General features: G+C 44.3%; 2 protein-coding genes and 1 non-coding gene across 3 annotated transcripts in view; 2 read left to right on the plus strand and 1 right to left on the minus strand.

The window, feature by feature from the left end:
- Positions 1–3389: 3389 nt before the first annotated feature.
- LOC131901895 (peroxisomal bifunctional enzyme-like) overlaps positions 3390–25587 on the minus strand; it is an 81676-nt gene continuing 59478 nt past the window's right edge. The window contains exons 19-23 of the mRNA XM_059252963.1: positions 20899–21068; positions 18857–18968; positions 15663–15767; positions 7302–7643; positions 3390–5330 (exon numbers count right to left, since the gene is read on the minus strand). Coding sequence (XP_059108946.1) covers positions 4447–5330; positions 7302–7643; positions 15663–15767; positions 18857–18968; positions 20899–21068 — 1613 coding nt within the window. The 3' untranslated portion in view covers positions 3390–4446. The remainder of the gene's footprint in view (positions 5331–7301; positions 7644–15662; positions 15768–18856; positions 18969–20898; positions 21069–25587) is intronic.
- On the plus strand, positions 10417–11115 carry LOC131901896 (large ribosomal subunit protein uL16-like). The gene has a single exon (XM_059252964.1). It carries the CDS (start codon positions 10452–10454, stop codon positions 11094–11096), a length of 645 nt encoding a protein of 214 aa, XP_059108947.1. The 5' UTR covers positions 10417–10451; the 3' UTR covers positions 11097–11115.
- On the plus strand, positions 19499–19604 carry LOC131901898 (U6 spliceosomal RNA). The gene has a single exon (XR_009376932.1). It is a non-coding gene; the product is annotated as a U6 spliceosomal RNA (small nuclear RNA).

A 25587-nucleotide genomic window follows, 5' to 3' on the forward strand; every position in this document is an offset into this window, starting at 1 on the left:
CAGTTCCACAGCCAGTATTTAAATTGGGTTGTTTATTTTCTTAACATTTACTCCTGAGTTCTTTATATAGTCTAGACACTCATCCTCTTCAGTGTATAGCTGGCAAAGACTTTCTCACACTGTGTGTGCTGCCCATTCACTGGCTTCACAGTTCCTTTACTGTACAGATGTCATGAGGTCCCAGTTGCTGACTGTTGGTCTGATTCCCTGAGTCTTAGTCAGAAAGTCCTTACCTGTGCCTGTCACTGGAAGTATGTGTCCTACTTTTTCAGAGTATTAGGTCTTACATGGAGGTCCTCTATCCATTTAGAGTTGAGATTAAAAAAAAAAACCAATAAGCTTTTGATTAATTCTTTGAGAATTCCACACAATGTAATTTGACCATATTCACCCTCTCTCCCTCAATTCCTCTCGACTCTCACCTCCTTATCCACCCAACTTCCAGTCTTTTTTTTCTTTTTGTAAAAAACCCAAATCCAATTTGTGTTGCTCAACTACTCTTGGAAGTGGAGCTTGCCCTGGAGTGTGGTCAACCTACTCAGTGTCACACCATTAATGAAAACCAACTCTGCACACTGTGTGAATATATGTTGCTATGATTGGTTTAATAAAGAAGTTGACTGGCCCATAGCTGAACAGGATAAAATTAGGTGGGAAAATCAAACTGAGAATGATGGGATGAGGAAGGGTGGAGTCTGGGGTCACCAGCCAGATGCAGAGGGAGCAGGAGATGAACGTGCCATACTAATAAAGGTACCGCCACGTGGCAGACCGTAAATAAGGAATATGGATTAGCTTAAAATGTATGAGCTGATTAGTAATAAGCCTGTTAGTAACAAGCCTGAGCTATTGGCTGAGCAATTGTAATTAATATTAAGCCTCTGAGTGACTGAGAGCAGCTGTAAGACAGGAAAACTCCACCTCCACAACTCTCCCTCTTCCAGAATCTTGGCTACTGGTGGGGTTTTGTGTCCATGTTGGGTCTCCATGCTTGTTGGTCTGACCGACAGGTAGAACGGAGGCAGGACTGGTCCAGCCAGTCTCTCCCTGGGGCTGAGCAGGATGGTGAGTGTCAGTTGGCCCAGACCTCCCCCGTCCACTAGAGAGCAGCACACTGGGCCTGGAGTCTTGCCGAAGCAGGAACTCGCTCTATTGCATCAGGAGTGGACTTATATAGGTTGGGGTGATGGGGGGGGGGGATGAGGTGAGGATAGTGGGCCAGTGAGATGATGCCATCTCAGCAGTTATTAGGCAGAGGTGATTCTAGGTTGGGTAGTGCTGAGTCACTTGTATGCGGAAGTCATGTCCCAGGACAGGTTGCCAAACTCGAGCTAGGCTCAGGAAGTTACACTGGGCCTCACACCCGGCCCTTATGGGGCCCAACACACGCTGTGATTTGGCTTGAGCTTTGTGACATTTGTGCATACTGTCACAATCATTGTGAGCTTATATGTGCAACTGCCCCGTTGTGTCCAGAAAACACCGTTTCCTTGAAGTTATCACCACCACCTCTGCCTCTTACATTCTTTCTGCCCCCCTCTTCCATGAAAATCCCTGAGCTTTGGTAGGGAGGGATGTGGCATGTATGTCCATTTAGGGTCGAACACTCCACAGTCTTTTAATTCTCTGCATATCGATCAGTTGTGGGGAGGGGTCTCTGTGCTAATTGCCAAGCAGTGCAAGAAACTTCTCTGAAGATTGTGAGATACACTGACCTATGGGTATAGCAATAAAGTCACTAGGAGTTATTTAATACTATCTTCATTTAGCAGAATAGTATATGTTTCCCCCTAGGGCCTATGACCTAACTACTGGTTCTTGGCTCCATTCCCAGTGACAGATATGGGCTCCATTGCACGGAGCAGGTCTTAGATCCATGCAGAAAGTGGTTGGTTACCCCAATATTCATGCCACTGTTGCATCAGTGAATGTATCTAGTCAGGCCAGTCATTGTTATGTGCCACTGGGTTCACAGCTGGGTGAGGCTGATGATTATTTGTATCTTGCAGTAACAGGCACAGCACATCCCAGCACCATGAAAACTAGCCGGTAGGGATGAAGCTTCCAGGTCGGCACCACCTTGATTTCACTGTGTTCTGATTCAAGTGTGCAGTGTCTTCAGCAATAGGATCTTACTGTCGAGTTCTGGAGGGTAAACGGGAGCAATGGCACTGGCTTGTCATGTCTAGGTGTCCATGGAACCCCACTGACCAGCATGGAGTTGAGGGTTTGTGTGTGTGTGTGTGTGTGTGTGTGTGTGTGTGTGTGTGTGTGTGCAAAATAAGAGATTAAAAAAATCTGTTTTCATTCCTCTGCATATTGATGACCAGGTTTCCCAGCATCATTTGTTGAAGATGTCCCTTCTGCAGTGTATCTTTTTGTTGTCTTTGTCAAAGATCAGTAGCTGCAGCTGGACTTTTTGGTCCCAGATTCTTTTTTTTTTTTTTTTTTTTTTTTTTTTTGGTCTTTCGAGACAGGGTTTCTCTGTGTAGTTTTAGAGCCTTTCCTCAAACTCACTTGGTAGCCCAGGCTGGCCTTGAACTCACAGAGATCCGCCTGGCTCTGCCTCCCAAGTGCTGGGATTAAAGGGTATGCCACCACCGCCCGGCTAGGTCCCCGATTCTATTCCACTGAGCTCTGTACCTGTTTGCGCCAGCACCGTGGCATTTTTATTACTACGGTTCTGTAGCGTAATCAGGCATGTGATTCTCCTCCTAGCATTCTGTTTGTTCAAAGTGTTTTGGCTGGCCTTGTCCTTCTGTGCTGCCATGTGAATTGTGAGATCGTTTTTTCCGGTGTCTATGAAGAATGGCTAGTGTAGGGTGAAAATAAGGTTTAATTTTTTTTTTATCATCACGGAGGGGGCATGTGCACAGCATCCCACATGTGTCCAGGTCAGAGGACAACTCTGTGGAGTTGGTTCTCTCCTTCCACCTTTACGTGGGTTCCAGAAATTGAACTCGTGGTATCAGACTCACGTGGCTGCTGAGCCTCCCACTGAATTCTTTTAGAATGCCCTGAATTCCAATCAAGTTACCCAAATGCTAATAATCCTTATTAAAATTTTCCAAACTGACTTACAATGCAAGTCACACTCTTGGTTTCTTGCTTGTGTGAGCTTTGAGATGGGGCTCCCTGTTGCCCACTCCAGCCCTTGAACCTCTGATGCTCCTGTGTTGGCATCACCACCCCTCACCACGCTGTTTTCCAATGGAATATTTATGCTCCATTCACTTGAGAGTTCTCCATCAGAAACTACAATGACTTTGCTTACAATAGGTGAAAATACTATGAAAACATCTTTACATAATGAGAAGCCTTATTTCCGTTAATTTTATTAACTTTATTGAGATATATAATATATAGACAACATAGTTCATTTGAACCATTCAACTTAGTGTGTTTGGGTATATTTGTAGCACTACAGAACCACCACTAGAGTAATTTTAGAAAAATTTATCACCCCCCAAAGATATTCTGTATCCATCAGCAGTAATTTTAACTTCTAACAATTACAGTCTTGGACCACTCATCTACTGTCTGTCCACGGATCTGTATATTCTGGAATTTCATATCTATATCCAAATTATGTGTGGCCTTTTCTGCCTGCCTCCTCTTACTCAGGGCAGTGCCCTAACTCAGCATCGTGTTACAACATTTGTCCATTATTTCACATGGCTGAAAATTGTCAATTTCATGTATATGCCACTTCTTGTTGATTTGCTAGGCACATCTGGGTTGTCAATTTGGGGTTATTATGAATAGCTCTACTATCAGCATTTTGTACAAATTTTTGTTATACAAGGCAAAAAGTCAAAAGAGAACTCTTTTGGTAGTGTAAGTACATATTCACTGAATTTTTCTGATAGAAATACATTCAGAGGCATAGGAAACGCATTCCTAAAATCTGACCAATAGAATCATGAGGTAGAAAGATAGAGAGAAGCTTTTGCTGACCAGTCATCATCATCATCATCATCATCATCATCATCATCATCATCATCTGTACCTCAGAGCAAATTTTAGAGATTAGATGCCAACATGTGTGGCAAGATGCAGAAGCCTAAATCACAGTTTACTGGTGTGAGGTCCTGCCAAACTTTGCCATTCTTTCAGGGGAGGGTTTCCCTGGGCAACCAGCTTTCGCAGGTAGTCACTGGGCTCCAGTTGGGGGATATCAGGGTTCTGTTTGTAATATTTCTGCAATTTCTCTAGAACTGTGGGCAACCCAACTGAGGCAGCATAGAACATGGGCCCGCCCGTGTGCCTTGGCCACCCGTACCCATGCAAGTAGATGACGTCAATGTGCTCTGGGCTAGCAGCCATCCCCTCCCCCAAGATGCGGAATGCCTCATTGATAAGGGAATACAAGCAGCGCTCCAGGATCTCATCCTTGCTGATGGAGCGCGGTTCAATGTGATGGGTTGCTCTATACTGTGACAGGAACTAGGAAAGCCAGGGATCGGGTTTGTGAATCCGACCCAGTGGTTTGTCATACTGATACCAACCCTTACCGGTCTTCTGACCTAATTGCCCGGATTCACAGAGCATGTCAGCAAGTGCGGAGTATCTGCTATTGCCCCGCTTACGGGCAGGAGTTCCTGGTGGCAAGGAAGGTCCAATAAGGCCTTGCCGTTTGCGAACTTTCCAACCCACATCTAGTCCTGTCAGGTCAGACACTCTAAAGGGTCCCATTTTAAAACCAAACTCTTTTAAGACCCCATCTACATCCTCTGGCTTACTGCCTTCCTCCAACAAGAAATATGTCTGGTTGTAATAGGGACTCAGCATTCGATTCCCGACAAATCCATAGCAGTTGCCTACAACGACTCCAATCTTTCCAATCTTTTTTGATAAGGTCATAACAGTGGCCATGGTAGTGGGGGAAGAGTATCGGCTTGGAATAACCTCTAATAACTTCATGATATGAGCTGGGGAGAAGAAGTGGGTGCCAATCACCAGCTGAGGGCAATTCGTGGAAGATGCAATCTCATCCACATCCAGGGCTGAAGTATTGGTGCACAGAAAGGTTCCTGGCTTGCACAGAGCAGACAGTTCAGCAAAGACCTGCTTCTTCAGGTTCATATCTTCAAACACTGCTTCAACCACTAAATCCACACTTGAAAGCTCCTTTGTGGATGAGGAGAACCTAAGTTTGGGTCTTGCTGGAGCCCGGCCACTCTGCTGCATTTTGGATGCTTCTTTTTCCAAGATGGCAGTTATCATCTTTTTTGCAAGATCTAGCTGCTTTGAGTCCAACTCTACAGCGACCACGGGGATCCCAGCCCTTAGAAAAGAAATGGCAATGCGTTGGCCCATTGTTCCCAAGCCTATGGATTAAGAGCAAAGGAAAGAAAACATCATTTGCTGAACAGGTGGACACTGGTAGAAGGCATTGGAGCAAAGTGGCATTTTAAAAGATTGACAGGGCAAAGTGCTGCTGCTCACTGCCACAGTGTGTGCTGATCATGCACAAGGCCCTGGCTTCTGTCCCTAGCACCAAAGATGATTAAGAATATTAGGATTGGAGGCCACCGGGCAGTGGTGGCACATACCTTTAATCCCAGCACTTGGGAGGCAGAGGCAGGCAGATCTCAGTGAGTTGGAGGCCAGCCTGGTCTACAAAGTGAGTTCCAGAACAGAAACCAAAACAACACAGAGAAACCCCGTCTCAAAAAAATAAAAAAAATAAAATAAAATAAGAATATTAGGATTGGTCAGTGAACATAAATGTATTGAGTAAGAGTTCATGAATGGCTAAGTGCTCCAGAGGAAATAAAAATCAGTAGGATTCATATTCATATATACACACAAGCTATTAAAACTAACGAACAAGCCCAGTAAAGTTCCAGGATATAAAAACCTGCATATAAAAGCCACCGTGTTCTCTTTAACATTTCTTTCTCTGTGTGTACATGTCGCAGGTGTCAGAAGGAAACAGGTGTCCTCGTCTGTCACTGCCTATTCCTCTGGAAACAGGGTCTCCTCTCTTAAGAGGGTGGGGACTTGTGTCTTGTCACCTCGTCTGGAAGCCAGCAAGCCCTGTGACCCTCCTGCCTTTGTCCCCCTTGAAGCTGGGGTTACATGGGTGCTGGGGTCTAAACTCTGATATTCGTGCTTTCAAACCAGGTACTCCCAACTGCTGAGCCATCTCTCCAGCCCCAAATATATTCCCACACATTAGCAATGAACAATCTGTATGAAAAGAAGCAAAATAATTCTACCTGTGATAACATCAAAAAATAACACGCTTAAAGGAATGCATTTAACAAAGGAAGGCTTCTGCATTAAAATTAATGAAACACTATTGAAAAAAATCTTGTTGCTTGGTGTTAAAGGACTTGCCTAGCATGCACAAGGCCCTGAGTTTGAGACTTAACATTGAAAACAAGAAAAGAAAAAATAAAGAAGGAAGGAAGGAAAAGCGAAAGGGAGAGAAAGGGGGGGAAAAGCATCACAGAAGACCTAAATAAATTGAAGGACATCCATGGCTCACAGACTGGGAAAAAGTTAACATTGTTAAGAAGAAATATCAAATTGATCTGTAGAACCAAGGCAAGCTCTGGGGTATCTCAACTTTTTTGTGTAAATTAACAGTAGATTCTAAAATACAGAAATGCAAGAAGAGTCAAAACAGTATTTTAAAAAATTGGAGAAGTCACTCTTCCCAATTTCAATAGTTATGCCAAAGTATTCAAGGTAGATGGAGCAGACAGAGTCAGACGTAAACTCCACTCTTACAGCCTAAGTGTAGATGGGACTGCTACTGTTGAAAGGTCCCTGGGGCTGATCCACAGGATGGAGAGGGTTCATGTACTATGTGGAGAATTAACAAAAGCTAATGTGAGCACTAAGTTCAACCAAGGATTTAGAAATGTGCTGTGTTTTGTTTTTTTTTTTCACACAACAGTGCATTTGTGCATCTGAACTGGAAACACCTCTGACAGACTCCCAAGAGCTTCGACAGATCAAGTGGACAGAAATCCAGCATACAGCGGAGGGACGCAGGAAGTCCCACCCCCGGCTGAGGGCTACTGACCATTGATGGCTGTTGGCAGAGGGAGATGAGCCCACCCTCCCGAGAGGCGACCCGTGCCTCACACCCATGCAGCACTAAGACACCTGTGTGATTTTAAAAAAGAGAGAGCACATGGAATTGAGAGAAAATAGTGGTCGGGGAGGCTAAGAGAGGAATTGAAGGGAAGGAGGTGGAGGAAGGGACTTGATCCAAACATAATTTACGCATGTATGAAATTCTCAATTGATTAAAAGAAATGTGCAGGTCTGAAGAATGTACTTACCAAGAACGCCAACCGAGGACACTGGTTGCGCAGACGCTGTTTTCCAAGAGGCTCCTGAGGGAGTTGACCACTTATTTGCAGACTTTTCAGCGAAAAAGGCATACTGCAGGGCTCGGGCCTGTCCTGATGCCCGAAGGTACATAAACAGCTTTTCTTCTTCCTTAATGCCCACTTCATAGGGGTACTTCACGGAGGCGTGGGCTGAACGGACACAAGTCTCTGGAGCCAGGTGGCCAGGGAACTGCTTTTGTACCTTGGCAATGGCTTCCGCGAAAATACCGTCCATGTTGGGCAAGCTTGGGACTGGCTTGTTTATGAGTCTGCGGGGTTCTAGAGGTTTATCTGAAAGAAACTGCAAAGATTAGAGCACTGCAAGTGTAACAGAGAGGGAACAGGACCCCACAGGAGCTGCACAACGGTACATGGTTCCAATGACCCAGCTAGACACTGTGCATTATCGTTTAATGAAACACTAATTCCGAAATCTGCTACCTTAGTAACAGCAGACCACAAAGCAAAATTTCCAAGTTCTAAAGTATTAAGCTACTAATTCAGGCATGAAAGGTTCATTCTCTCTTTATTCTGAGGTCAAGACAACTTTATAATAGATGAAATATTAATTTGTCAGTGAGTCCAAATAGGACAGTTCGTAGTTCATATCATATATTCAAAATTATTCACATCCCTTTCCTAATAATGACAACCCCCTCAAAATGCCATGAACAGACAGGAATGTAATAGGATGCAATGACTGGCGACAGAAGAGAATTGAAAGTTCATTGATAAGTTCTTCTAATACAGTGCATTGATTTTTAGTACAGGAGGGAAGATAATCGATAGGGGGAAGAAAAGTCTTTTTTCCCTCAAAAAAGGAGATTGGATAACTGGATATGCAGGTGGAATAACTAGATATGCAGGTGGAATACCTGGATACACAGTGGGATAACTAACTGGATACATAGGTACTAAGAGCTCTGTTCCTTGTGAAGCATGCACCTCAAAATGAATTATAATTCTACTGAACTCCTAATACTATACAATTTTCTAGGAAAACAACAACAACAACAACAACAAAGGAACGTCTCTGTGACCTTGAGTTAGGTACCAGAATCTTATGGTTCTGTAATTTTATTAAATGATTCAATGAAATGGTTTTAAAAATCAGATAAAAATATGTCAAATTAATTAGCCATACCACATAATGTGTTCTAAAAAGGGCTGCCATCTCAAGAATGAACTGTTATAGCACAAATGTCCACCTAAGGGAGTTAGACAGAGAACCAACCAGAGCTTATGACATATGTCCACTACAGAAGGACACAGAGCATGACAGTCGTGTGCTAACGAGTGTCCAAGGGACCAAGAGAACGGCCTGGATAGCATCATGTGTCCTTGGGCTTCTGCAGTCTCATCCTGGTTCTTAAAGCTGAATGCAAGACCATGACTCAAACACGCAAATATTAATTACTCGTAGCTGTGAGAGGGTTTTAAGTGAATGCTAACCTATCGGATGTAAAGGGCATTTTTTAGCACAGGAATGTAGACAGGGTTTAGCAGTGTGTGGCTCCTCCTCCCCTCGCTCCTTTGGAGAACCAGGAGCTGTAACCATCACTTAGTTATCACTTATCCTCAGTGCTGGGGGCTGAGGAAGACGAGGCCTGGGCAGTCTACAACTGGCCTTATCCATGGGTGGTCAGTGAAGACAGGACAGAAGAGGGGACAGGAAGAGAACCCATGTGGCGGGGGGAGTGGGGAGTGGAAAAGAAAGGAGGTGGGTGTCAGGGCTGCACCTCACCCACACAGGACACTGCAGACCTTGACAGGTATCCTGAAGCTGCTGCTGCTCCTTCCATGACTAGAACTGCCTTCCAACACCACAGCACACCAGATGTCTTTGAAAAGTTGAAGAAGTTCAAATGGCTATTTCCCATCACAGATGCAGTTTAAGGACTGGTTTAAGGACATAGACAGGACAGGACAATCTGAAAACCATTAGCACTTGACTTTGATGTGCGCTCTCACGGAGGTCCTGAGCAGATCTGAGCCCTGGGAGTTACTTCTGGAGGACAGCTGCGGTTTCTGGCAGGTCCCTCAGGACACTGAGGAGAAACACAGCACCTACACAGTGAGCAGGCACTGATGGGGGGCGGGGCAAGGCTGGCCAGCTCATCATCAGCTGCTGGGGAGAATAGGAAGGCGGGAATGAAATCACTCCCTTCTACCCTAGGCTCTGCCCACAAGTTTGACAAAGCAAGTGGGTCATCCTTCAGAAGGACACAATCTCACCTACACCCTTCTGCCAATCTGGCAGGAAGAGACTGTCAGTCTGGCTACAGACAGCCCATGCTTACATAAATTGTTTCCTTAGACACAAATGACTACTTTCTTCTTACCCTGACCCAGTGTGCTACACCCACGTTAGAGGCTCCACAAATGACTGACAGATCATCTGTGCATCATCAACTTCAGGAAGGCCACTCACGAGCGCAGGGCACATCAAGAGGAGGCCTCCTGTGTAGGATAGGGTCACTCCATTCTTTAGAAACATGGCCATACATATATTCACTCTCAAAGTAAAAATCATTTACAAAGAGCAAATGGTAAAATGAAGAGAAAGACTAAGGAAAGCATTAAGAATTCTTAAAAGCCACAATATCCAAATTAACAGAAACAAAAGTCTTTGGACAGAAACAGCACTGTTAAAAACGGACCAAACATCCAGGGCAAAGGGCCTGAGCTCATTACATAGACAAGAACAGAGCGTTAGAGGGATGGTGGTGTATGCCTAACATCCCAGAACTTGAGACAATGAGACAGGAAGATCGAGCATTGGCCTAGAGACTCTACCTCCAAAACAAAACCAGAGGCTGCAGGAACGGCTCCGTGGTTAAATGGCTCAGCGGTTAGGAGTGCTTGCTGCTCTCTCTTCCAGAGGACCAGAGTTTCGCTCCCAGCACCTGTGTAGGGTGACTCACAACCACTGTAACTCCAGTTCCAGGGGATCTGATGGCCTCTTTGGCCTCTGAAGGCACTGCTCTCATGTGCACAAACCCACAGAGATATACACACAATATAAAATATAAGATAAAATCTTAAAAGAAAAAACCCGCTCTTTTCCTCCGGCGCGCCACCGACGATCCTATTGTCATCATGGGTCGCCGCCCTGCCCGGTGTTACCGGTATTGTAAGAACAAGCCATACCCAAAGTCTCGCTTCTGCCGAGGTGTCCCTGATGCTAAAATCCGCATCTTTGACTTGGGACGGAAGAAGGCGAAGGTTGATGAATTCCCACTTTGTGGCCACATGGTGTCAGATGAATATGAGCAGCTCTCTTTTGAAGCTCTGGAGGCTGCCCGTATTTGTGCCAACAAATACATGGTAAAGAGTTGTGGCAAGGATGGCTTTCATATTCGAGTGAGGCTCCACCCTTTCCATGTCATCCGAATCAACAAGATGTTGTCCTGTGCTGGGGCTGACAGGCTCCAGACAGGTATGCGTGGTGCCTTTGGGAAGCCCCAGGGCACAGTGGCCAGGGTTCACATTGGCCAGGTCATCATGTCCATCCGTACCAAGCTGCAGAATAAGGAACATGTGATTGAGGCTCTTCGTAGAGCCAAGTTCAAATTCCCTGGCCGCCAGAAGATCCACATCTCAAAGAAATGGGGCTTCACCAAGTTTAATGCGGATGAATTTGAAGACATGGTTGCTGAGAAGCGCTTTATTCCTGATGGCTGTGGGGTCAAGTATATCCCCAATCGCGGTCCCTTGGACAAATGGCGAGCCCTGCACTCCTGAGGGGTTCCACAGTGTTCTCCTGCACCCTACCAAATCATGTTCAGTAATAAATCTCACATCCAGTCTGCTTAAAAAAAAAAAAAGAAAGAAAAGAAAAAACCCAAACCCACAAATGAACCAACTCCCTAGAGCATTGTTCCTGAGCTGGGACTCCCAGATGGATGCTCCCTGTGCCCAGCTTCACACCAGCAACACGTGGTGGGGACCAGGAGTTCTCACCTGTGGGTTTGCCAGGCCTCTGCTAGTCACAGGCAAGTGGAAATACATGGCATTTTACAAGCCCTCCCTTCCTCAGGAGAGTTAAGGAGTTAGTTCTATGTGGCTCTGCCCTATCTCTTGTGTCTCCGAGGTCTGGAAGGGTTTGTATGAAGCTGTTTAATGAACTTCCATAGTCAACTCTCCAGGACTCAGTGTTAGGTTTACAGAGAAAATGCACACGGTGGGCACAACAGCTCCTCAACTCCCTCCGGATCATCACTTGCTCCAAAATACTGACTATAATGTGAACCATTCTCCTCACTCATGGGAGGGGAAAAATGAAAGCTTCACATCTTTTCTTTTTTGGCTTTTCAATTCAACATTTGAGTAGTGGATGTGGCAATAGGCTGCAGGCTATGTGATAGAAAATCCCGACATAGTAAAGATGGAGAAGTAAACTCCCACACACGTATAAAAACACATTTAATGAGGTGTTGGTTGTTTATGAACCTGACCATCAAGTCAATCCACCAATTTTGTTTTGTCAAATGACTACATACTAATAGCTGCATTTAAAAGCAAATGAGAGAGGAAGCAGAGACACATAAAAAGAAGTGTAAGTGTGATGATGTATTGTGTACCCCAATAAAGCCTACCTGGGGACCAGAGGACAGAGCTAGCCACAAAATTAGACATAGAGGTCAGGCAGTGGTGGCACATACTTTTACTCCTATCACTCGGGAGGCAGAGATCCGTCTGGATCTCTGTGAGTTCAAGGCCACACTGGGCTACATGAGAGAAACAGAAGCAGGCAGTGGTAACCTATGCCTTTAATCCCAGGAAGTAATATGGCAGGATACAGAAAGGTATATAAGGCGTGAGGAAACAGGAACTCATTCTCTTGAGGCTGAGGATTTTGTAGAGGTAAGCTAGTGGCTGGCTGTTCTGCTTCTCTGATCTTTCAGCTCTCACGCCAATATCTGGCTCTGAGTTTTTTGTTGTTTTTTTTTATATATATATATATTAAGATTTATTTATTTATTAATGTATACAGCATGTATGACTGCAGGCCAGAAGAAGGCACTAGATCTTGATACAGGTGGTTGTGAGCCACCATGTGGTTGCTGGGAATTGAACTCAGGACCTCTGGAAGAGCAGTCAGTGCTCTTAACCTCTGAGCCATCTCTCCAGCCCCCTGGCTCTGGGTTTTTTATTATAAGACCTTTTAAGATTCATGTTACAGTAAGACCTCAAATAAAATGAAAAGTAGGCATCGCTAACTGGTGTGTTTTGTGAGATAATAAATCACAAATAGCAAGATATTCTTAGGCGTTTATTGCTACCCAGCTTTTCTATTGTTCCCCTAGTAGATCTATCTTCAACAAGGAGACTGGATCTTACATGGCCAAGAACAGCCTGCTACCCTCCTGCCTCCACCCAGAGAGCTAGGATTACAGGAGTGTGCTAACACCCACAGCTTTATGGGGGCTGGGACTGAAGCCGGGGACCCCTACATGTTAGGTAAGCATCCTATCATCCCCAGCCTGAAATAGTAAGATTTCAAACAGCTGTGCTCAGGTCAAACAAACAAACAAGAAACAAAAAACCAAAACCTCCACAGCAATGTAAAAGTTCTAGCATTTTCCATGGGATTCTATTCACTGGAGCCCAAAACAGACATAGTGGATGTGCTTGGAGCAAGGACCAAACACTGAGATTCCAACCAGCACGGCCTTTGCTTTCTCAGAATATGGCCAGAAGCCAACTAACTTTGTGGAGCCCTTTAGAGACATGAAAATCCAAAGAAGAGCTGTCGTGGTCCACGTGGCCATCATTATCCCCTGACGTCCGGCCAGAGGCCATTTTACAGTAATCACACAACTATTACCAACACTCACCAAACTCTAGGCTTAAATGAGTGAATTTCGCTGTGCATAAACGAACATCAGAGAAGCTCAGGGAACATTCTAACTGTTCTTCATCTAGATTACTACTTAAATGGAGAATTGTCAACAGAGTCAATTATGATCCATACAACGAAGAAATACATAAAGCTGAACAACATGCAAACACATCCCAAAATTAGAAGTATCTGGGAAAACTAGCATATTCTAAGCTAGAAAAAATAAATAAATAAAACAATGACTGGTGACGTATCTCTGTCACATATGTGCAAAGCCCAGAGTTCCATTCCCTATGAGCCTCTCCACACAAACAACCCCAAACCAACAAGCAGACAAACAGAAAACCACACCACAGTAAAAACAAAAACCGGATAGCAACTTTTGTGAAAAGCTTTTTTTTTCATTTGTCATTATTATCTCCTTACAATTTTTGTATCTACTCGTATGAATTCTAAGTAGCTATAGATATAAAATAGATGTAAATTTTTATGGACTTTTTTTCCTTTTTGGAATTGGAATCAAACCCATGGTTTCACAGATCCTCACCACTGAAATATTAGTACATAACAAGCTAGTTTACTCATCTCCATCCTCTCTTCATGACGAAAATGTAAAAGAGTGAGTCACATTTAGCTGATCGAAGCCAGAGCCACAGGCAACTTAAGTATTAAAGCAGACAATGCCTCAACTTTGGGGTGCCACCAAGTGGACAAACTATGTAAGGTTGCTGAGACCAGCCATCATTTTGTTTTGTAAACTTTTGAATTTAATGTTTAGAAATAACTTTAAAAGCTGAAAGGAATAAACACCGCCGGACCATAGTGTAAGTGTAGTAGACCTTGGTCCTTAGCCTGTTTGAAGTAACTCAATTCTCAGAGCAGAATCCAGGGAAACCAGGTAAGGACAGACTTCCCATAGAAACTGAGGCTGGTACAAACTGAAATCCATAGCATGAACTTGATTCCAAGAATGGCCCGGGGTGCTCTCTACAAGCAGACTGTGTGAGTGAGTGCTCACGAGCCAAGTAGCCCTCCTGGGAGCACAGGGCTGTGGCAGCAGCCTGGGAGGCAGAGCGTAGCAGGGAAGTGCTCCCACACAGAGAGAACGCCCTCTAGGAGTCAGGGGGATTCTCCCATCAGTACCTCACTTTTGTAGTGTGAGTGCCACCTCTACACTAAAAACCCAGCTAGCTGGACCACAGAAAAGACTTCGGGGTGAAAAATGGTCACTGGAGAGGCAGCCAACGAGCTTTCACAGGAATGTCTGGGAATGACCCCGAGCTTTCTCTGTCGCCAAGCAGAGACTGGCACACACTCCATTCTGCCTGGAGCCCAGCAATCCCCGTAAGTATTTTCTTAACAATTTCTAGCTTCTTCTTGCTCAGTGAGAGCATGTGGCCTCCATAAACTTCCCACAGAAGCTATCCAATGGATTTTGTTTCTGTTGTGACTTCTGGCAGGAAGGCTTTTGGGAATTGGGCTCTGGGTTTCCACTCGTGTCCCAGAGTTGTCACCGGCCCCAGTTTTATTTTTTCCTAGCTTAAAGGCACAGTTTTAAATAAAAAAATAAATAAAATAAAATAAGCAAACAAACAAAAAAACCAAAACCAACCAACCAAACATAAATTTTTTTTTTATTTTTTTTTTTTATTTTTTATTTTTTGGTTTTTCGAGACAGGGTTTCTCTGTGTAGCTTTGCGCTTTTCCTGGAACTCACTTGGTAGCCCAGGCTGGCCTTGAACTCACAGAGATGCGCCTGGCTCTGCCTCCCGAGTGCTGGGATTAAAGGCTTGCGCCACCACCGCCCGGCACAAAAATAAAATTTAAAAAGCCAAAACAATTCTGTAGGAGAGTACTAAAGGGACATCTGAAGGAACACCACTGGTCCACAAGTCCAGCAGGGACAGAACTCACATGTCCAAACTCCGGAGAAACTCCGGAGGCCATGAACTCTCTGAAGGCCTTGCAGGCTCTGTCCTCTAGTGAACCAGCTACATGTTTGTTCCTTGTTTCAACTTAATTCTATTTTTCAACCAGAAGAACACTCAGAGTATGACATCTCCAGGTTCAGCAGAACAAACTATAAACCATGTCCTTAAAACTTCAGCAATGTCTGGTTCCACTCCCAGAAGCAGTCACTTCATTTCCTGTGACTGCTTCTGGAAGACTTTAGGCACAGACAGCAGCACGCTAGCCCACTCTCAGCATATACACCTTCTCTCCACTCACACCCTGCTTTTTTGTCCCACTTAAAACAATGTTCTTTTCATTACCTAATACAACAGACTATGGATCTTTTATGTTCTTTTCATTACTTAATACAACAGACAACAGATCAATGTAGCATTAAAGCTTGGCTACATTCTACTCCATTGATGCCCCATTAGATATTTAGGGAGTTCCTCATTAGAAAGCACATTTGATTTATTCCTAATCTTGTGCTATTTTTTAAAAATATTGTTTACCTATAATCTTCTGAGCAAATTTGATTGCTTCTTCAACTGGGTCTGACTTCACAACTGCATCCAGAATGCCAAGCTTGAGCGCTTCACCTGCTGGAATATGTCTTCCTGAAACAAAAGGAAATAAAATAAGCTAAAGACCAACGTGAGGACAAACCTGGGCATTGTTCTCTCTAGCGGTGAAGGTGGCCACTCCTGTATATACCAATTAGCAAGAAAAATGCGTAAGACCAGTCTGACCACTGTAGTTGATATTTTGTTTTTTCCATCCCTGATAAATGGAGGTAATTATGCTTACCATAGTAATTCTGAATATTAGATAAATGAAAAGTTTACCTCTAGATGCTTACAGAGGTAGAGATCCCTGTAAATCTCTCTGGAGGTATGCGAACTGGCTGAGTTTTGGCTTGTGATAGAAGCAGTAGCACCAGACAGACAGGGCTATCTACTTTGTACCTACCACATAGCAGGAAAGTACTGATCAACAGTCCCCGAATACAGAGCTAGTTGGCTGAACAGAGAGACCGTGTTGATTAAGCTGGCATTCCACAAAGTACAGTGACAATTACATAGGAGAAATCGGACAGAGTTTTGTCTCTTTTGACCCTGCCTTATGTTGTGGACTCTCTGCAGGGCAAGCTTCGCAGCCCTGCTTCCTGTCTCGGAGGCTGAGAAGGCAGCAGACACACTTAGAGGACTGCTCCTTCAATGCCCTGGCAGTCAAGTGTGGCCCCTGACCTCAAGCTTGGTGAGAACATCAATGCTCTGCTGAGGGAGGGTTCCTCGGCAACTGCTTCATCAATAGCCTTCCAGACCTCCTCATCCAGTGAGGAGTGTAGGGCAGGCGAATGGTGTCAAGTGTCCTCTGTATAAGGACACTTGGGTGAGTGTACGTGAACCTGCTTAGGCAGAGCAGAAAGACCAAGGCATAGAAAATGAAATCTGGGCACTACAGAAATCTCTGGGGCAACAAGGTACGGGAGTGTGAGCTGCCCGTGGGAGGGGCTGGCGGTTGCCAAGCTCTTGAGTCTCAGAATATCCTGGGGGCATTTTCAGTTACCAGCGACTTCACAAGGGCCCAGTTCTGCTCCAAACAACTAATGTAAACACAAGGCCCTGCGAGCTGAACTCAAAGCCTCCCCAGTGGCTTTGTCCTCTCCTGGGCGGTGTACATGGGACCTCTGTCTAGCAGGCTGTAACCCAAAGGTGCTGGATGATGAGCTGCAGGGGACCCCAAAGCGACTGGAGCAGAGAGCGCCTCTCACACGGCCAACTCTGGCATGTGTCCTCCCAAATTTCTCCAAGAATTTTTCTCAAACTTAACATTTTGATGTCTTCACGGAACCTTCCTGAGATGTCATTTTAAAGCCAACCCGGGCCACCAAATCACACTGTTCACTCAAGAGGACAGGTGTGTGATTCCTGTGCCAGCTTGCCTGCTGATTTACAGGGGCCTTTGCTACGCCCAGCACTCGGGAGGCAGAGCCAGGGGGATCTCTGTGAGTTCGAGGCCAGCCTGGGCTACCAAGTGAGTTCCAGGTAAGGCGCAAAGCTACACAGAGAAACCCTGTCTCAAAAAACCAAAAAAAAAAAACAAAAACTTGTCAATCTCAGCATTTAAAAGCGCGGCATCTTGTGAATGAGTGCTGTGGGCAAAGACCAATGCGAGTTCCCTTCACTTCTCTTTGTCCTTCCTGTTTCTTTCTCAAGGTGCTCTTGCCTTCCTGATGAATTTCCTCACAGGCTAACTTCTGCACACATCAGGGCTTGCAAACTCAGTTCCCACCGTGGTTATTTCTTTTGAGCTTCTCCTTCTGTTTTGTCTTTTGCTGAAGAACTAACCTGTCTCATGTGCTTTGAATTTCTGCAGAATGTGGAATTACAAGCATCCTCCAAAGAAATCGAAATCACTCCAAATACTTTACGTTCTTTTGAATATATTTGTCATTAAACAATGTGTAACCTGATTGAGTGAATTTCAATTCCATACATCTAGTTTTTCTAATTGTCCTTTCACATTTAAAAGAGCAAAGCTTTTTTAGTTCGTATAGACTATTGGTTCTATGTTTTCTAATCAGAGCATATGGATCTCTATTATCGGCTCTAAACATTTTTCATTCCTTTACATTCTTAGAAATTGTGAAGGACTCCAAAAGGCTACTATCTATGTAGGTGGTATCTGTCAATGTTTGCTGTAGTGGAAATTAAAGCCAAGAACCTTAGGAAGGTTTCTGAATGAAATAATTTTAAAACAATGACCAATTCATGACACGCTAACACAACTTTTCATTCTGAGTCTTACTTAGAAAAGAGAGAAACAGCAATATCAGGCTAGAGCTAAGGGACAGGGAGTTCGTGCTCACTGTGGTAACCTACACAATCTTTACGTCACCCTCTGGTGGGTACTGCTACTGTCCTACTGGGAAGACTGCCCACAGGCTTATGATTAACCACACTTGTTTGGAGTAAATACTTGTACATGTCCTGTCTTCCAGCCTCACCTCAACTGAAAGTAAAGTGTTTGGCTCATATTCCCCACTCAAAAAGAAACACTTTCATTTAAACTATCATCTTAATACCTTGAAAATGAATAATTCAATCATTGGTACCTAAACTTGAAAATACTAGTTTTAATTCTTTTGAATATTCTGCCTGCCTGCCTCCCTCCCTCCCTCTCTCCCATTCTACTGGCCCTGAACACACTATATGGCTGAAGATGAGCCGCATCTCCCTGCTTCTATCTCCTGAGTGCTAGATAATAGTCACCAATCACCATACCTGGTTTTATCCAGTGCCAAGGAACCAACTCAGGTTCACACATGCTGGACAAGCACCCTACCAACTGAGCTACACCACAGTCCCAGACATTCAACTTTCTAAACCAGGTCTGATTATTATGGTTCCTGCATGAATATGTAGTCTATGAATAACACAGACTACAACATGACCCCCAAACAGAGGGGCCCTGTGCATGTACTTTTCTTTAGAAGGCTCTCACATGGGTTCTTCGTGGAAACATTTAGGAAGTGCTCAGAAAAATCATTGTTTCTATTTTACAGATGATAAAATTTAGAGTCAGAGAAATTAAAATAGCCTCCTTAGAACCTGTGTGGGCAGTAAGTGACCAAGACCAGACTTTTTAGATGCTGGTCTCGTTCTTCACATTGATCCAAATCATAGCTGAGGTTTCTACTAACCTGAGGTAATTAAGTCGAGAGCAATAGGAACTCCAATGAGTCTGGGGAGAAGCTGGGTTCCTCTGGCACCAGGAAGAATTCCCAGTGTGACTTCTGGAAAGCCAACACGAGCCTACATGACATTAAAGGCAGAGAGGCCACCATGGTGAGACAATGTATTGAGATTTTAGTGTGCCCAGGACTTTCTACACCGTAAGAAACAGCTTCCCTGAAATCAGCAGCCATCTCTGGAGGGCACACAGTGTCTGCTGTCTCCTTTAATAACGTGAACAGTGCTTGGCAGTTTGCACACATCCTCGCTTGGGCACATTTCTTTCTTTTGACTCTACAAGTACCCCTTTCAGATAACGAAGTAGTCTGCAGTTTTCAGGTCCCTGCAAGCGTCGGAACATAAAGACAAAATCCAGAGGAGGGAGAGAATGATACAGAACTTCCCGTATCTCCACTCTACAAAGAACATTCACAACCTAACAAGAAAAGAACAACCACCTAATAATGGGCCGATTATCTGAATAAACAATCCCCCAAAGAGAGGACACAAGTGGTAAATGGCACTCAGTATCATCCACCACTAGGGATGTAGACGTGAGCCACAATGAAACACAAGTGATGCCAGCCAGGATGAATACAATAAAAAGGCAGGTGCTCACTTTGGCAGCACACACGCCCGAACTGGAACAATACAGAGATGATTAGCGTGGGAGCTGCCAAGGACGACACACATGTTCATGAAGTGTTCCCTATTTTTCAGTAGAGAAGAGAACATTGAGGTACAAGTGATTTGACGGGGGACATAGGAAAAACCGGGGGGAATTTTAATTAGGAAGGGGGAAGGAGATAAAAAGCAGAATAAAAGGAGAGAAGGCTAAACTAATAGTAAAGATGTCTGAAAAGGGGACTCAGCAGTTAAGAGCACTGGCTGCTCTTCCAAAGGACCTGGGTTCAGTTCCCAGGGCAGCTCACAACTGTCTGCAACTCCAGTTCCTGTGGATCTGACTCCTTCACGCAGACACACATGCAGGCCAAATGCCAACATACACATACATGCACATACACAGATGTCTGAAAAAGTCATAAGGCATCATACTATTATCTCTCTGCCAAAAATTACACATAACACATATGAATCTGTATCTATGTGTACATATATAGTTTAAACGGTATTTTCCCATCTGGGCTGACAATGCTACCCACAAGAGTCACAGACAATTTAACAGAAACCCCAAAACCAGACATGAGAAGTCTCTGTTCGAGTTGTTGGTCAGGATTGTCCAAGAGACTCCCAAAACGCTACAGAATATTGTTGTTATCTTTGGTTGCCTCCCAGAGGTGGAGGGGAAGGTCCCTATTGCTGAAGACACCAGGCACTTCAAAAACAGGACCCAGAGACTGTGAGGCTGGAGTTGACCCAAAAGCCTCTTTCCTGAGGACTAGTTTACATGGCAGCACCAGCTTCCAAAGGAGGGAAGCAACCAACAATCGAGTCATGATGCTCATGAACCGTAACAAGTATCATGGATGCAGTAGCGGCACCTCCATCTGCATGGTAACCAACAGCTCTCGAGTTGGACTTAAGACCTGCTCAACAAAAGCGAAGTCATCTCTGGTACTGGAAACCTAGCCAGCTACCCAGGGCTAGTGAAGTCAGAGATCTCGGAGTGAACCTACGACCACCGCTTTACTAAACAGCCCAATTCCTAACTACATTGTAAATATTTGTCCTTATACCCACAGTGCACTCCTCACCCCCCATCACTGTAACAGATAAAGACCACTACAGAAAATCACAACCAATCGAAATGCAGAGTTGTGGAGCCCAGCCCCAATGGAACATCTCCAAAAGAACGCTGGAACCTAAGGCTCAGGGAACACTGTGGAAGAGGGAGGTGGGAATCAAACGGTTGAGCACCAGCACCCAAGATGGCACAGGACCGTCACCAGTAAGCCAGCAGTTCAAAGCCATCAGCCCCAGGCCTGGCCCACCTTTAGAGTTTGCACTGAAGACAAGCCCCACCCCAAGCCCATCCCTAGGAGTCTCTTACCTCTGTATTGGCAATCCGATAGTGACAGCCCAGGGCCAGCTCTAGTCCTCCTCCAAGAGCCACACCTTGGATAGCAGCCACTACTGGCTTCTGGTATCTCTGTAATTCATCTACCGTGTCTCCCAATCTGAGGCTAGGGGAGGGAGAGCTGAAGCTATGGATATCTGCACCTAAAGAAGACAGAGGGACAAGAGGAGATGGTTCAGAAGGACTGGGTCTTTGTCACGAACACCAGGGGACACAGCAGTCTTAGAAGGCTCAGATGCCTTGGGGCTGAGAGGCACTTCAGCCTCAGACTATAGACAGAAGGAAATGGGAGAAAAAAAAAAATCAAATCTTTACCAGGAACCATATCACCTTCCAAATTCTGTGTTCCCATTGGGTAGTGAGCAGCTTCAACTTTGGGGAAATTTAAGAGCTCAGAAAAAAGAAGTAGTTCTTTACTAAGTCTATCATTTTGAGAGTCAGGACCAGCTGCTCTTCACCAACCTAGTTCTTAAGAATGTCACCCTTTCTTCGCTAAGAGCAAAAGCCATTACAGTGTAAAATGCCATAGTAATGCAGACTATTTACAAGTTATGTCCGTAACCAACTTAGTTTCTATATATTTCCTGAAAGCATTTTTTTTATAATTTTTTATTTACAGACCAATCCCTGTTCCCCCTCTTCCCCTTCTCCTGCTTCCCTCCACCTACCCCTATTCTACCCCATTCCCTCCTCATAGAGGGTAAGGCCTCCCTTGGGTAGTCAAAGCAGTCTGGCACACCAGGTAGGGACCTAGCCCCTCCCCACTGCATCAAGTCTGAGTAAGGCATTGCACCATAAAGAATGGGCTCTAAAAATCCAGTTTGTATACCCAGGATAAGTCCTGGTCTCCTGAAAGCATTTTTAAATGACTTACTTAATTTTATTTTAGGGGTATGGGGATTTCACCTGCATTTTGTGTCTGTGTACCACATGCCTGCAGTACCTGTAAAGGCCAGAAGAGGGCCTTGGATTCCCAGGAACTGGAGTTACAGAGGGCTACATGGCCATCCCACCCTCTGCAAGACCAGCCAGTGCTCTTAGACACTGAGCCATCTCTCCAGTCCCTGATAGATTTCTTATGAGTAATAAAAATTAACATAGCTTGTCTTTCTGGATTATAAAAATGATACAGGAATTATGAAAATTTAAAACCTGTACAAAAACAAAAAACAACAACAAAAATGAAGGATCACCTAAACATCATCACATGGAGATGAAGCTTGAGAGGGCTGGATTTTTAGTCCTCCCACAAACATGTAAAAGGATTTGTGCCAGACCATGCTATTTAGCCTCTGGTCTCAATGGCTATCTTAAGTGACTTGAATGTCTTCAGAGATTTCAGTGTGTCTTTCTAATACAGAGAACACACTGTTAAACCTTTTTTTTTTTTTTTTTTTTTTTGTCTTCACATGACAGTGTAGGTAATTCCTACTACTTCCACGGGCCATCATCTATTTTATGACATCAGTAAGCTTAGTATAAACTTAAAAATGAATCGCGTCAGGGCTGAGAGCAGAGCTCAGTTGCAGAGTGCTAGAATAGCATGCAAAAAGTCTGGTGTTTAGTACACAGGACTGCAAAAAAATTAAAACTAAAAATAATAATTTTGTGTTCAATGTATTATGTGTGGCAAGCCACAAGAATATGTTATCAGGAGTCCAGCTGTGTATCAAAGCTCTACCTTGACCAGGCCAAGGGTCAGTCAAGTGGGAAGCCATCTAGCATGGACTAGATGGTGATATATTGCTTAATATTCAGCTGTGCCTTGTTATGAATTTCTTGTGCTCACAATTCCCATAGAATGTGTGTGTGTGAACTTCCTGCTTGGGCCAGTATTTGGATAAGGTCATATAGGCAAAGCCAAGCAGGTGGTAGATGCATAGCTTTCTTGTGCAAATGAAGCTCAGACCATCCCCTTGCCTTGAGGCCTAGTGGCTCTCCAGAGCAACTGACTGAGAACAAAAGAGGTTTTTACATATCAAGGTGGAAGGTAGGGTGGAGCAACCTTCCTGAGGAGGCAGAAAACTGCACAGCCTGGGGAAGAAGGAACAGGCATTTTCTGTAGAGGTGGACAGAACGGCATGACCAGGGAGAAGGGAAGAACACAGAGGTTTTGTAGATGGCAAGGCAGAGCTCTTATAGAGTTCAACAGAGCCAGGAGTACAGAGCAAGCAGAGATGGAGGGCGAAGAAACAGAGGATGAAGATGGGGCTGGAAGCATAAGAGCTTAGTTGTTAGCAGGACTATGAGAGGACAGTAAAAGAGGGGACAAAGAGGAACTGAGTGTCAGGAAGGAGCTGAAACTATGGCAGTAAATGAGGGGACAGAGAAGAACTCAGTGTCAGGATGGAACTGAAGCTATGGAGACAGGATTTCATCCCAAAGAAATAAAGTAGATGGACAAAGAGCTTGGTGTATCTAGATTTATTCCTGCCCTGAATGCCTGACGGAGCTGTAGCTGTATGGATAGACTTTTGTCTTAGAGGAATAAAGTTAACAGACCTAAGAGCATAGTGTACGTAGATTTTTTTTTTCCCCTCAGATATCCCATGCTGGACGTAGCGTCTTCCCTGGACTCTGGGCAACCATAATTATGTCTTCTTTCTTTTCCCTCCTTTCTACCCACTGCTCATCCCCATGTTGTGAACACCCCGGGCTGGAGCTGCATGGCCCCACCTGCCGTCTCCTTCACGTTTCCTACCAACTTGTTTATATAGCATGATCCCCTGCATTACCAGTAAGAAATTTAAAGTTTTGGGGTATTAACTGATTGGCCAAGACACAGAAATTAAATTAAATTACAATTACTCGTGAAATAGAGATCCAAACCCAGGCAGTCAGGTTACAAAGCCCGTGTCTCTGGAGTCTTTTCATCACACATAGTTAGCAATGTGGTCACAGAGCTTCACAGAAACCAAAGGTAAGGGTACAGTGATTTCAATTCTTGGGGAAAACTTTAATTTTGGATACTGGTTTAATGTCTAGAGGTTTTATTAGATTCCCTTCTTAATTACAATGAATTTCTGATGAATGATTTTGCTATTCCTGTGAACATTACCATATCTTTTGATAATGGGGTGTTTTTTTGTTTGTTTGTTTTTTAATCTTCCTTTACAACCTTTACACTGTTGGTTTACTTTTCTAGTTTAGTAGGCTGTCAAAGGGTCTAAGTCCAAATGAGTAGAGCTCAGCCTTCTCTTCCTCCCACAAGGAGAGCTTTCTACTCATCATTTCTTTCTTTACTGTAGGTCTTGTAAACATGGCTATCTTCAACTCTAGCTCACTAAGAATTTTTATCTTTATGTTCGCTATTGAATATAATTTCCCCTGCATCTCTTGAAGTAATCATATCATTATCCTTTTTAATCTTCTACTGGGATAAATAACACTGACGGAGTGTCCCAGGATTCACACTTCTAAGACAAGAGTGGTTGTCACACCTTTTACATAACAGGAGGTCTTGTTTGGAGAACAGCAAGATCAGGGTTGGTCTATCCTTTTGATTGCTCACACTGCCCTGGTCAGGTACTAGTTTAAGCTCAGGCTAGCATCAGCAGAAACTGAGACAGGTATTGCACTGCTGTGTCCACAGAGTATCTGAATATCATCTGACTTGGAAGCAGAGCCTTTGTAGAACCCTTCAAGTTCAGAAGAGGTGATACAGGGGCTGGAGGGATGGCTCAACTGTTAAGAGCACTGGCTGCTCCTCAAGAGGATCTGGATTTGGTTCTCAGCACCCACATGGCAGCTCATCACCATCTCTAACTCCAGTTCTAGAGGATCGGATGCCCTCCTTGGCCTCTGCTGGCATGGCTAGGCATACATGCTGGCAAAACTTTACTCATATACATAAAATAACGAATCTCTTCTAAAAGGAAAATATGTAATACTGAGTAATGAGAAGCTACCTAAGATCAGAGACTTCACTGTGGACCTGCTGGGAAGAACGCACGTGAAGACAAAAACGGAAGTGAGTAACACTTCCAAGGCAGGATTGACCGTGCCGGCCACAGGATGCCAGAAGGGACGGGCAAAGGTTCCTCCTAGACCCCACAGAAAGAGGGGCTGCTGGTGTCACAGCATGAGCTTCCAGCCCCCAGAACCAAGGTACAGGAAACTTCTATTATTTTAAAACAGATTATGGACACTCAGGAGGCAGACAAGGCAGATCTCTGTGAGTTTGAGGCCAGCCTGGTCTATAGAGTGAGTTCTAGGTGAGCCAGAATTGCATGGGGAAACCCTATCTCAGAAAAATAGTTGATGGAAACTTGTTACAGTAGCATCAGGAGACTTATCCAAAGAAAGTTCCAGGACCCTTCTCCTGCCTTCCTAAAATGTTATCGTAAAATTATCTTTGAATTTGTAGGAGAGTTTACCAATGATGCCACCTGGGCTAAGAATTTACTTTGTGAGTTTTCTGATTTCTAATTGAATTTATTTATTTATTTATTTATTTTTCCTTTTTGATTCAAGGTGTTGCTAATGTAGACCAGGCTGCGGTGGGAAACTCACTGTATGATTCAGGGGTCCTCAACCTCCTGAGTTGAGATTACAGGCTGGTACCAGCACACAGAGCCCTTCTGTAATGGATACACAACTGTTTGGCCTTTCCTTCCCCTTGAGTCAGTTTTAGTAGATAAAAAATATTTTCCTAATTCATAT

The sequence above is a fragment of the Peromyscus eremicus genome, unplaced genomic scaffold (assembly GCF_949786415.1).
Source record: "Peromyscus eremicus unplaced genomic scaffold, PerEre_H2_v1 PerEre#2#unplaced_618, whole genome shotgun sequence".
In the NCBI taxonomy this organism is placed as follows: Eukaryota; Metazoa; Chordata; class Mammalia; order Rodentia; family Cricetidae; genus Peromyscus; species Peromyscus eremicus.

What these genes read in the sequence shown, in the direction of transcription:
- LOC131901896 (XM_059252964.1), top strand. Translation starts at nt 10,452, where the DNA reads ATGGGTCGCCGCCCTGCCCGGTGTTACCGGTATTGTAAGAACAAGCCA.